General features: G+C 40.2%; 1 protein-coding gene across 1 annotated transcript; it reads right to left on the reverse strand.

Annotated features, from left to right (window-relative positions):
• Positions 1-277: 277 nt before the first annotated feature.
• On the reverse strand, positions 278-12558 carry GCLM (glutamate-cysteine ligase modifier subunit). Its single transcript, XM_085068101.1, has 7 exons — positions 12241-12558; positions 9569-9634; positions 7775-7859; positions 6981-7037; positions 5509-5711; positions 3665-3779; positions 278-1999 (listed from the first exon to the last, which is right to left on the reverse strand). Exons 1-7 carry the CDS (start codon positions 12358-12360, stop codon positions 1830-1832), a joined length of 816 nt encoding a protein of 271 aa, XP_084924227.1. The 5' UTR covers positions 12361-12558; the 3' UTR covers positions 278-1829.
• Positions 12559-13694: the final 1136 nt, after the last annotated feature.

The following is a 13694-nucleotide window of genomic DNA, read 5'->3' on the forward strand; positions in this document are numbered from 1 at the left end:
AAACTATTAACAGTTTACAGAAAATAAATAAATCATTATCCTATTGGAGCAGCCTTTACATTGGTTTAGCGCAATTCCCATTTTGTAGCATTTCAATATAAAAAGCTGAGCACACACACAAGTGTAATAAGATAGAGATTCAGCCAAATACAGAGCTTACAGGTAGTGGTTAATCATCAGCACACAACACAGAGCTGGTAGGGAAGTCTAATTTTAAAACTCATGTGATTTTGAATTATGATCCATACTGGCCCAACATTAAAAAGAAACCACTACATTTTAATTAAGAGAAAAAAATTCAAACTTTTATTGATGCATTGCTAGTTCCAATTCCCCATTTCTCTCATTTATCAAAATCACTGAAGAAGCCAAGAAAATTTCCTGCTGTTTACCACTACAAATAAGATATTTGAGGACTAAGGTACCTTCAAAACCTTAATCATTAAACTGAGTGGAATGGATTACAGGAAGCTGACACTCTAAACACTACCTACAGGCATTCAAATTTCAGTTGCTGCCTATATGAAGAATTTCAAAGATGTTGGTGAAAATGCATTCCCTTACAGTCCAAATCTCAAAAGACATACAATGAAGCTAATGACTACTATCAGTATGAGGCTATGCCCCTGTCTGAAATGGAAATGAAATTTATTGGTATCAAAGTTCCTGCTAAACTACAATTTGAACTTTAGCTATCTACTCTGATTTAGAGGCCAAGGAAAGAAGGCCTTTTTGATAGTACATTAAACCAAAAGCCTTGCCTTAGCTGCAGCTATCTCTCTGGGATTAAAAAGCTAGTGTGCTAAACTACTGCTAATGAGAAAGATACCTAACTTCAAGCTAAGCCTTGCTTCATCATTCCTAAGTGGCACTCAAGCAACAGATTTCCCAGGCAACCCCAAAAGAAGTAGTTAATTTTAGTGAACAGCATCACCATTTACTGTCTATTCTACTTGGCCAACTGATTGCGTAGTTCACAAGTATAAAAAAAAACAAGCCACAGTTGAGAAGGAGACAGGCACAATTCAGTTTTTGATTAACAAATTTCTTCATCACTAGTTTTCAAATCTTATTTTAAACATTCACTGTTTATACATTTTCAAACAGTAAAAATGCCATCACACTTGTGCGATCACTAAACAAAGCGTATCATATTGAGGCACAAAGAAGCCAGAAGGAATTCATGTAACAGAAAGTAATTTGGAAGATGCATCTTCTTCTCAATCATAGGGGTCTTCTCCACTCTCTTAAAAATAAATAGATTTTCTCATCCCCACAAATTAAACAGCTGACTTGCCTATATATACATATCAAGTAATGAGATACCAGCTTAATTTTATTGGGGTATTTTATCATAAAAGATGACAATTTTCTATAAAAGCTAGTTCTTGAATGCTTGAAATGTGTACCTACCAGGTAAGTATTATTTAAGAGAAATTTGTTTTTTTTAAAAAAACAAAAATATATGTTTCTCTATACTACCTAATGGCAGCTAAAATATAATGATAATTTTTACAGTGAACTGGTCATAAAAAGAAAAATATTTTAAACTGTTACTCTGTAGATAACTTCAATAAAAAAGCCCCAAAACATTTCATATTTTAAATGAACTCATCAATAGGTTAAGAAAGAAAAACAGTGTTAGAACACTGCAGACACTCCTGCTGACATTACACTGAATAATTACAACTTTTCGTAGTTTGTTATAAATGCTGTAAAAGTGTTTCTATGAAAAATGCAATGTTTCCCCATCCCAAAGAAATTTAAACAGCCATTACAAAAAAAAAAACCCCGAAAAAAAAAAAGAAAAAAAAAAAAGAAAAAGTATTTTAAGATGCATTTCTTTTAGCTTGTATGATATAGCCTTTGGACTTGATAATTCCTCTGCTTTTTACAATGACTGAATACCGCAGAAGCCATAAAGGAATCCACTCGTTTGCTTTCACGTTCTGGATGCTTTCCTGGAGAACTTCTTGGAAACTTGCTTCACAAAGTAATTCTGAAGTTAAAAAGGGATATTTGTGCTTAAAATAATGTCATGTAAACAGCTGCAAAAAGCAACATTTACTAAAAGAAGCCTTTCCCTACAGCCAAAGATCTTAAGTGGTACCACATACCCCTCAGATCCACTCTTCCAGAATGCACGTAGGGTAAAAGCAGCTGAATATTACAAAATAAATCTCCAGGACATTTTTTGCAACAGTGAGTATTTCCCACAAAACTAATTAACTGAGACTCTGGAATATCAAATGGAGTCGATCAGTAGAGCCATTCGCAGGAGAAAATGAAAATTAAATTTGAGAAGCCTGGCTAGACAAACCAGAGTTATGTAAAGCATAGGGCTGAAATCAGCGAAGTACTGAGCATTCAGAGTTACCTCTGCAGTCACTGGAAGCTCACCATTTATAGTATCTCCCATAACTGGGCTCATAATAACCATAAGCCCGGAAAGCATTAAGAAAAATGCACTTAAATGCCACAAAGCAGGAAAAGAAGACAAGTACAAATCCTCCTAGTTTCCTCTGGAATATTAGTCAAGAGAACAATGTCTTTAAAGGTGAGGGGTGCTCACAAAAAGTAGTCTCGATGCTCTTCAGCTGAGTAACCTTTACAGAAAAGTTAGGCTGAGCAAACAACACATAAAAGAATCATGACTTGTGCTGTTTTCTATCAAATCCTCTTCTCCTTTATTTCATGACTTTCAACGGAGACTATTGAATTTGGACTTCACAGGACATGAAAATTGTCAGATTGAATGGAAATTCATCTTGCGTGCTGCAAGAGCAGTGATAAATCCTGCTCAGGCACTGATAAAATTCATTTGTTGTAACAGTGGTACTATGAAGTATATACTCCATAAGTAATGCTTCATAAACGTTTTTCTTTGGGGTCAAGTGGAAAGAAAGGAGAAGGAAGGAAAAGCATTATCATGAATAATGAGTTGTAACCAAGAATGTAAATATTGTGTAAGACTTTGTATAATTCCAACAAGATATTTAAGATGTTCTTAAGAGTGAAGAAGATTAGATGATGTTTAAGAGAATCTAATATTATATCCCAGAATATTCTAGGGAGCTGGTAACTCAGTTCTACAGCTCAAAGGAAAAGTCTCCTATTTCTTCAATCATTTAGCAAATGAATCACTGCATAAAAAAGTGAAGAACCTACAACTCTTTTTGTTATAATGTTATTTTAAGAAGTCAAGACTTTGAAAAAATCCTACTTAAAGCATAGTAATTTTACAGATCTAATATTACCAAACTACTCAAAAATTGGCTCACCATCAACATTTCTATGTAATCTATTTCACAAGTTCTGGGCAAGTACACTTTCATTTGTCATTCACTGGCCTTCAGCAATGCATTTCATTGCATATTTTATGGAAATATACATAGTATAAATTTCTCAGTATGTTGTTTATTGTCTCTGATTAGAAGTATTTCAAGAAATGATCCAAGGCTGCAAGATTGTTTCAAGTGGGGGGCAGGGAAGGGGAGGAAGCAACAGCAATAACTTAACAGAAATATTTTATAAAGGACAGACTTATAGAATCCTTGGTCCAGGCTCCAAATCTAACAAACTTTGAAGTTCAGGGAAAGATTTTTCCTGATTTTGTATTGAATAAATGCATTTAGAAGTCTTCTGTTAACTAGCAAAGTCTTACCTTTTGGGTCATTGTGAGTTAACAGCTGTATGTCACATTCTTTTGCAAATGCTGTGAGATCAGGTGGCATCACACAACAGGAAGCTAGGTTCACCTGATTACTGCTTGGTTTCACCTGAAAGTAACAAAATACTTTTATAAGGAAAAAATACTAATGTACTTAGATTAGTTGTTTCCCCATGCCTTCTATTACAACAGAAATTTTGGTTTCAACAATTTGCCTTTGACCATTGTTTTGAAGTCTGAGCAAGGCTAATTAATTCTGCATGATTAATTAAAATAGGCAGCTCCACCATCTGCAATTCCCTGCAGCACATAGCCCAAGAGTACCATCTAACTTCAGGTGCTGCCATAGCAAGATGAGTGCTAACCTACTACATTCTGGCTTCCAGTCTGCTGTGCTTCCTGAACAGCAGCAGTATTTCCCCCACCTGCCCCGCCCTAGAAAAAGCATTATAGGAATGATACTTTGAAAAATACTTCAAATAAAAAAATCCATATGAATTTTTGTTATGGATATATTAATTTGCAATCTTCCATGCCTTCAGGCAAGTGCTTGAAACAGATCACGTTAAAAGGGATGCTCTTCCACTGACTTTCTTATCACAAACTGCATTGATGGTCACCATGCAGGTGGTCATTAAACCCTGCAAGTGCTCTCTCTCAGAGTACATAAAACACTGAGGAACACAAATTAGGACTCTCAGCAGGATCTCTTATACAAATACAATTATGTTCACATATCACAAAAGAAATGTCCTAAAGGAGTATTCAAACCTTACATGAACATGGGCATGCTCTAGTACAGTCCTTTAACACACAGTCAAAAATGTCAGGAAGCAATTTGAATACTGCACTCAGCTCTGAGGATCCCATCATGAGAAGGACATGGACTGGTGTAGAAAGTCCAGAGTAGGGTCACAAAGATGATCAAATGACTGGAGCACCTTTCCTATGAGAACAGGCTGAGAGAGTTGGAGTTGTTCAGCCTGGAGAAAAGAAGGCTCCAGAGAGACCTTAGAGTCCCTTCCAGTACTTTAAAGGGGCAACAAAAGAGCTGGAGAGGGATTTTTTCCATGGGCATGTGGTGATAGGACAAGGGGGAATCACTTTAAACTGACAAGGCAGGTTTAGATTAGGTATTAGGAAGAAATTCTTCACTGTGAGGGTGCTGAGGCACTGGAACAAGTTGCTCAGAAAAGTGCTGGATGGCTGCCCCATCCCTGGAAGTCTTCAAGGCCAGCTTAGATGGGGCTTTGAGCAACGTGGTCTAGTGGAAGGTGTCCCTGCCCACGACAGGCAGCTTGGATCTGAATGATCTTTTAACCCATTTTATGGTGATATGAATTAGTCACACTGGACAACAGAGTATGGTGCCACTTCATTCAGAGCCTGTCTTCCCCTTTACATTTAAGCTTACCATTCAAACATCATTTTTCCAAGGGGAAATCCCTATCTTTGTAACACAGCTTAAAATGAAAACAGCTACATTTTCAGATTTTACTGGAATAAATCTGAAGGCTTAAGAGCACTGGTTTTACTCCTTCCTAAGTATAAAAGAATTCAAAACTCAAACCTTCAGTACTTCAAAGAATCTGCTACCCCTGTGGTTTTCAGCTGTTGCTGGTCAGTATGTAAGAACACTGAACAAGCAACAGGTATCATATGTGAGCCTCCCCACCTTAAACAACATTATGACCATCCAAAAATGTTGAAAATAACAGGGATAGTTAACACTTTGTATATAAAACCATTTACAACAGAAGTTTATAATAATGTGTCAGCCAACAAAACAAGCAGTTACTCTGTCCTAAGAAATGCCATGAGTAAAAGTTTGTTCTCACCTGTGCCCACAGATATAGCTGCTCTAGCAGTGTTTTGTCTAGGTCAGAGGTACCTATGGCAACAATCTTCTTGTTTTGAACTAGATTTTCAAGTTCTTTCCAATAAGGTTGCAAATATTCCAAAGAGAGGTTAGTTCCATCTTCAACAGGAGGTGGGGCAATAATGACTGAATCTAACTGAGCAACTCCGAGGGCAGAACACGCTGTGGAAAAAGAACAGACACTGCAAAATCTTTTGTCAGATACAAACATAAACAGCATGACTCTTCATATTTAGCAAAAAACACACCTCCTGCTTCACTCTGCTAGCTTCCCATTCACCATTTGAAACTCAGAGTGTATCTGCAGTCAAAACCATTTTAGCAAAGAATCAAGTATACAGCTAAAGACCAAAGAATCAAGCACAGATAAAGGGCAAGATTCAGTTGTAGGTCTTGGGAAAGAAAGAAAACAGGAAAAACCAAAACCAACAGAAAAATAACAAATGCATGAAGCTTTTTCCTCCTTTTAAATGTTAAAACTGTAATTTTCTCTGAAGACAGTAATGATGAACAAGTCTCTATTCCTTCAGTCTCAATTTGTTTTAAAATTTGTAAACTTCACCCCAAACTATAACTCAAGTACAGGATATGGGTTAGGAAAACTACTTGATATGTGTGGAGAGTTAGACTAACAGCATACCAAATACAGAGATTTAATTTGCCAGAGAAAAGTGGAAGTCTTGGAGTATCACTCAGCTGCAGGAAAAATGCAAGTCATGAGGCCTCTTCAGCACAACAAACAGAATAGAACTAACTAGCTAAATTTTTTTTTTTATTTTAGAGGAGGACTCCATTAATGTATGTTTGACAAATTATACTAAAACTTACAATAAATAGACCATTTAGCAGTAGAAGATAATGATATCTGACCCTTTCTTCTTTGGTCACCCCTTAAGTCCAACAATATCGCAAAGCAGTAAAGTTCAGTGCTGCTCACAATTACTGCTACACTAGGCCAACACAATTTTATATAGAGAAACATTATAGTTTTTTCAGTAAAGCTTAACTATTTAATCAGCTGCTAGAAGCATTATTTTGCTTCCTAAATAATCTCTGAAAGACTGCACAGTTAGTAGAAAAGTTCATCACGTTAAATGCGACTAACAAGAACTGCTGTATCACTGCTATTAAAACATCATGTGCTATTTACTTTTTAGCAAGTTTTGTGTGAAAGAATAAAAACTTCCTCCTGCTTGGAGCAAGGAATCAGATTTGAGTTTGTGGATCCAAAGTCACAGTGATCCATTTAATTAGTTTACTGACTGAACTAATGTGCAAATAGACTTGATTACCTAAGTCTCTCTTAATAGGAAAACAGAATATACTTGTGACAGGGAATAATACACCTATTAGAAATAAAATTAGAACTTTTCCTATCTAAATTCTAGAGTAAAAGAGAAATCCTAACTTAAGTTTGTGTTCCATACTTACCCAGGTCAACTGCATCTCTGATCGATGAAGAGTTTGATCCAACGACGAAAAGCTTTGCTATTTTCAAAGAAACTGGAATCAATAACTAAACAAGCCAGGTATTACTAATATGTAGCCATTTACTTTTGCTATATACACTATAAATGAGATTTAGGTAAAAGATTTTTAGAATATACACCAATTACTTAAAAAACGGGAAAAAACCCTGACTTTTTGAAAGGTGACTGCCCAATAAAGACACTGTTCTCTTAAATGTCAGTGTTGTTCTGCAGTCTCAGAACAAGAAATCATTCAGTTAGATGATGCAATAAGCTGTAAAGCATCAAGATGCAAAGCAATAACCATAACCTGTATAAAAACCCCAAGTATAATAGTACAAACAGACTTCTTCACAACTTACTGAGACTCAAAATGAACTAGTGTTAGTTTGGACTGCCTCCTTCAAGTTCATCATATTCAACCTGGAAAAATTATGCAAATAAATGTGCTTCCAATACTATTTCTTAATTCCAGTATTATCTGTAATGTTTTGCTTCAAAAACTTCAAAGACTCACAAAATACATTTAAAATATCTTGAGGTGATGTAAGTTAAACTAGGAAAATGCTCAGCTGCTTTAAAATCTGAAATATTAATTCAAGACTTTCTTAGCCAACGTCTAAGAACAAGAGTGTGCACTGGCGTAATTCAATTCTGCAATTACAAAACAGAGCAAAAAAAGCCATGTATGAATATCCTATTAATGACTGCATATGAAACCTTTCCACGCCACTGGATTTTTGACTATGTTCTTACCTGATACTTTCAACTCATCCCTTTCTTCAGGATTTATTTTTTCTATAGCTTGAGCTACAGTACATTCCAGAACCTCCAGTGTTTCCTGTGGTAAGTACATGAGACTTAGGAGCAATTCGTCAAGAGGAGACATTAAGCTCCTGAAGAATGTTGTAAGTAATTTAAAAAAAAAAAAAAAAAAAGGAAAGAAAAAAAAGTGCCTTACAGTAGTTATAAACAAGATTGTAGAAAAATGCAGAGATGAAATAAAGTAACCCAAGGCTTCTTCATCACTGAGTGGAGGTCAGAAAAATTAAGATATTTGAAAGGCTTTATATGACCCTAATATAGAAAATACAAATTATTGATAAGAATTATTGGAACAAGATTTAGTAGTTCTGATTTTACTATGCAAAAAGGCTGCTGTGCCAATTCAAAAGACCTTGTGTTAAAATGCCTCATGACCAGCTGAAAAGAACCCCATCAGAACTGGGGGTTTGACTGTTGGATGGGAACATCTTTGCATAAAAGTATTTTGTAATTTCAGTGAAGCTTATGAAAAACCTACAGTGAAAATGCTGTAAAATAGTGATTTAAGACAGTAATTATTTCACCCCCTGACTTCACTTAGGATTAGGCTGACATCTCATGTCAGCTGGCACAAGGTGACTTCATGAAGTCTTCACCTGCATCAGACTTTGTATTACAGGCACACACAACACTCTGCCCCAAGTAAAAAAGCTTTGCTAATTTCTGTTGCCCTACCAAAAGACTCTCAAGTGAGCCTTTGAGTTACTCTATACAGCCAGCATTTTAAACAGAACTTAACGTGTTTTTTTAAATTATTGGATATCATTATAATTCATGAGAGAATTTGGAATTACACAGGTAACGCGTTCTTACAGTAAAACCTAGGTTACACTAAATAATTTACTTTAAATGGATCTCTATACTGGACAGAGACAAGTGTTTGGTTTTGTTGTCTTCTCGAACAATCATTAGCTCTTCCACAAATCATTCAGAAATAACTGCTTCACACACTTCAGTCTGGAATGTAGCAACATGCCCCCATTACATTAGAACTGGTAACAAAACCCAAAGAAACAATCAGGAAAGGTTTTTTAGGTTTCCTGTTGCTGTTGTTTTATTTTCTGGGTACCTTTTATTTTTGCTGAAACATGCTAATATTTCACAGACCAAATAAAAATTTAGTAGGGGCCTATTCCTGTCTTGTTGAATTTCAGAAACAAAGGTGAAAGAGAAGAAGGCAAATACATCAAGATCTTCATGGCAGATGTTCGTGTCTGAGGCTTTAAGACTTATGTGGAAGCCTTTAGCTCTTAAGGGAAAAATTGCTACTTCTGCATCTTCAGAAGTATTTCTGAGAGAACAGATGCTTTAGAGCTCCCCTCCAAATGGAATGGTCTTCAGCCATCTGTGATCTCCATAGATCAGAGAATTCTCCAGTGAGTTTTAACAAACATTCTAGTAAACTTCTAAGGTACACAGATTTTACTTTTTGTACTTGCCCCCATAATTAATTTAAAATCTTACAGACTATGGCTTTTATTTTGCTAAGAACTGTCTTATCTGCCATCAACAGGATTCACTCTTTACGTTAATATTTCTTAACCTCTCCAAATTTACTAAATAAGGAAAAGAAGGGGAGTTAAGAAATATTCCTTCAATGTATCTGTAGCTGCAAATACTTTTACAGCAATTGAATAGATTACTGTAAGTTTTAGAAGTGTAACCAACTACCTATTTCTCTGGTTTCACGTGTAACATGGATAACATGCATAACACCTCTCCCACCTGATTTTGGTCTTGGCCAATCTTTGAGCTCCACTCAGTCAGTGTTTTCTGGATGCAGTCCCGCACCTACAAAACATTTTTTCACATTGAAGCATGGGGATGTTCCAGCTGCACACAAAACCAACACTACAGACGTGTGTAGGACAGACATCACAGGTGAACTAATGACACCATTGCACAGAAGTTTCTTCCTTCATAGCTTCTATCTGAAACTTGCTCAAACTAGTTTACTTATATATTTCTCTCTCCTCTTTCACACAGTTTTAGCAGAAATATAAGCACTGTACTTCACTTATTTCTCAGACCAACACCATCTTTAAAGGAAAGAACAATGCTAAGCAAGCAAGAACTAGGGACATGAGGTGATTTGGGGTTTTTTAGGTTTGGGGGGATTTTGTGCAGAGATTCTTAAGTTACAGAGTAGTCAAATAAGAGTGTAACTGCTGTGACATTGTAGAAATGAGACTTTACAATCAATCACTACTCACTGTATTAATTACTTCTCTTTTCAAGATGCATCCAGCCCTTCCCATTTACTGCCTACATACTGCACTATGCCAAACCACTAATACTTTTAAGTCCTTCATTACTGTAGGGGGAACCTACAGATCCTACCCCATACTTGCATTTTTCCTTCATCCACAGATGCAAAATGAACCTGACTAAGATTCTGATCATGGATTTTCTTGAACACAGTAAGATATAACTATTATATCAGCTAATTAATTTTATACAGTGCCAGTGCTGCAGCTGTACTGTATAAAATGTGCTGTAGCTTCCCTCTGATCCATCCCAGGAGTTAAGTACAGGTACTACCTGACTGCCATCTGCCACAGGTAGGAGCACTTCCACAAGCTGCTGTTTTATTTCAATTTCAACAATGTATTTTATAACTGTGTGCATACCTACTTTGTGTACCGTTAAACAGCCATTTCCTATGACATCTAACTTAGAGAGCTCTAATACCATGCACAAACTAGAAGTCAACATCCCTGCCTGATATCACAATACAGGAATAATACTTTGTGAACACAAATACTATAAATTCTTTCCGTCATTTAAAATAGCATAAAACCCCCCACCCAAAAGGCAAGAATTGACTTCCCCAGTAAACAGCTGAACACAACCCTTTAATAAAGTAACTCTTTATCCTATTTTGATACAATTTATATCGTTATCTTTTTGAGGGCAGTGAGACAGTACTAAATTTTTATATGTTGCTGCTTTGCAACCATCACAGGTCCTATTTCTACTGCAGTTACTATGTACAGGCTCAGATTCCAAAGCACACCACTCCCTTGCCTCAGGCCATGTGGAAGCTGCAGTGTATTCCACTGCTTTGATCAGCTTTTCCAAACACAGCTGTATCCCCTAACACTGGGGTTCACAGTTTGCAAAATTTTAGCTTATATTCTGCCACTGACTGCACCAAAAAGAAGAGTTAAAAGCTAATTTATTTCTAATAATTAATGCCAATTATTTGCTTTTGCAAGTCCAGCAGCTCTGTAAAGCCATCAGATTTCTCTGTGAACAAGTGAATTTCAATACCTTAACTATTAGTTATGCACATTGACCACTCTTTATTTAAGAGCTCTCCAGAAACTACTCACACAAGGGTGCCCATCACGATACAGCCACGTCTTTGCTATGGAATCTAACCCTATTTCACAGAGATCACAGAATGTTTAATAAGCAACCAGGCCAAATTAAAAAGTTAAGATCACATGGCAGCTAAACAAGAGTATGATGAATTCTTTCTTCTTGTTACATCATCCTCTCGGACACCTTTCTTCCATTCGTTCATGATTAATATGCAACCAGCCAACTTCTAGGTTATCGCCAGTGTCACTACATAGCAATAATCAGCAAAACCCATAATTTTTCTAATTATTGACCATTCTGAGATTACTGTGTCATGATGAAACAGCAAATATAGTGGTTCTGAAGTTCATGGCCACAGGATCCCCAGACATTTTATGAGAACTGTTCTAAGCGGTGACACATAGTGCTAATGGCAATACTTCAAAAGTGGTTATTAAAAAGCTCTTTTAAACTTTTTAACAAAGAATGACAGTTCTACACGTCAAAGAAGACAACGACTACTTTTCCTAAGACCTATTACTACCACGAAATTAAATTAACTTCAGGTTAGAAAAGAGAATTTTCATCATCTGTAACGCAAGCTCATATTTATTCATGTTTTTATGTTACTAGAGAAGTATAAGGGATCTCCTTTGCCATTACAGACAGCACTTAAATTTGTACGTTTTTAATGCAGTGTTTATTCCTGAGATCAGAAGCTCGGGCTGGCTCCTTCCTAGGGCAAAGTGCTTCCGGGGGCACGGGGGGCCCGACCTCCCAACACGGCAGAACGCAACGAACAAACGAAAACAAACACGCAAAACCCCGTTCTGCTATTCCCATCTCGCGCCTCCCGAGGGCACCGGCAAGCGGATGGCTCGGGAGCCAAAGCCCTTCCCCGCCGGGAATGGCACCGGGCCAGGCCGTGCGCTGCCGGAGCAGCGAGTGAGTCCCGCTCGGGCCGCCCGGGCAGCGGCACCGGCATTCCCTCAGCCGCCGCTCCGCCCGCCGCCCGGCCCGGCCCGGACCCCTCGCCCCAGGGCGAGCCTCCGCCGAGGCGGCCCGAAGGGAAGCCCCGGCCCGCCGCTCACCTCCTCGCCGGGGGTGGCCGGGCACTTCTTGCGCAGGCAGCCCCAGTTGAGCAGGTTGCCGGTCTGCAGCGTGAGCCTGCCGGCGCGCTCCAGCAGGGCGCGGGCACCGTCCGTCCCCATGGCGCTGTTGCGGCGGTAGCCGGCAGGCTCTTCGCGACAACTGCGGCCCCGGGCAGCGCCGAGCCAGCCGTGACTCAGCACCGGCACCGGGGCGAGGGGCGGCGCGGGAACAACGGGCGGCGGGGCGGGAGCGGCGCGGAGCGGAGCGGAGCAGCCCCGCCTTGCGCTGCCTCACGGCACGGGGCCGCCGCGGGCAAGCGCCCCCTGGCGGCGGCCGGGCCGCAGCGCGCTGGGCGGGGCCTGCGGGGGCGGGGCCGGGCGCGTGGGGCGGGGCCGGGGCCGAGGGGCGGGGCCGCTCTCCCGGCTCCGTTCCGGTGTCGCCCGCCGGGGCCGTGGCCGTGTGTCGGTGCCGGGGCCGTGGTCGTGTGTCCGTCCCGGGGCCGTGGCCGTGTGTCGGCGCCGGGGCCGTGGCCGTGTGTCGGCGCCGGGGCCGTGGCCGTGTGTCGGCGCCGGGGCCGTGGCCGTGTGTCGGCGCCGGGGCCGTGGCCGTGTGTCCGTCCCGGGGCCGTGGCCGTGTGTCCGTCTCGGGGCCGTGGCCGTGTGTCGGCGCCGGGGCCGTGGCCGTGTGTCGGCGCCGGGGCCGTGGCCGTGTGTCCGTCCCGGGGCCGCGGCACCCGCACCCGGTGTCGCGCCCGAAAGAGTACCCGAGGCACACGTGGCGCTGCCGGCTGGTAGCAGCCCGGCTCGGTCACAGCCCCCAGCGGGCCGTGGCTGCTGTGCGGGCTCAGTAAATGAGTGAAACCATCTGAATTGTGCTCACGACGCGTTCCGATAACAGGTAGTCTTTGACAGACACTAAAAGGCCCAGAAAAGGCATCCGGATGCTTATTCCGTCTGGCCGTGTTTGCCTCTGGGTGAAACAATGTCAGGGCAGCACTCGAGTTTTACACCAGCTGGTTCCAGTGAAGACACACAGGGTAAATCTTGAAGGATTCTGGTTTTGGGGTATTTTCTATTTTAAGAGGAGGGGGCTTCTGGAACACCACGCTCTGACCAAAATCTTTCTGTACTGGAGAGTTGAGGGGGATGGCTTTTTTTTTTTTCCTTGTAACTCCAGTTAAAGGGAACAGTGAGCCACAAATTGCAGTTTTGCTGTCAGCTTGGGAATTTGAATTGTGTTTCTAACAGATTTTCCTTCCTCAGGCTGCGTGTTGTGCTAATAGAGGGAACCAATTTGCATAACTTCTGTCAGTCTGAAGCACTGCCTGCTCGCTTTCTGGTACAGAAGGTTAGTTTAAATGTTCCTTATATTTGTGATCTGATTAATTTTTCATGTTGGGAAACGTTTTCATCATCGTATATGGTTACAGAGCATGTGGAAATGAAATATACTG

This window comes from Lichenostomus cassidix, chromosome 8 (assembly GCF_008360975.1).
Source record: "Lichenostomus cassidix isolate B80296 chromosome 8, HeHo_3.0, whole genome shotgun sequence".
NCBI classification, from domain to species: Eukaryota; Metazoa; Chordata; class Aves; order Passeriformes; family Meliphagidae; genus Lichenostomus; species Lichenostomus cassidix.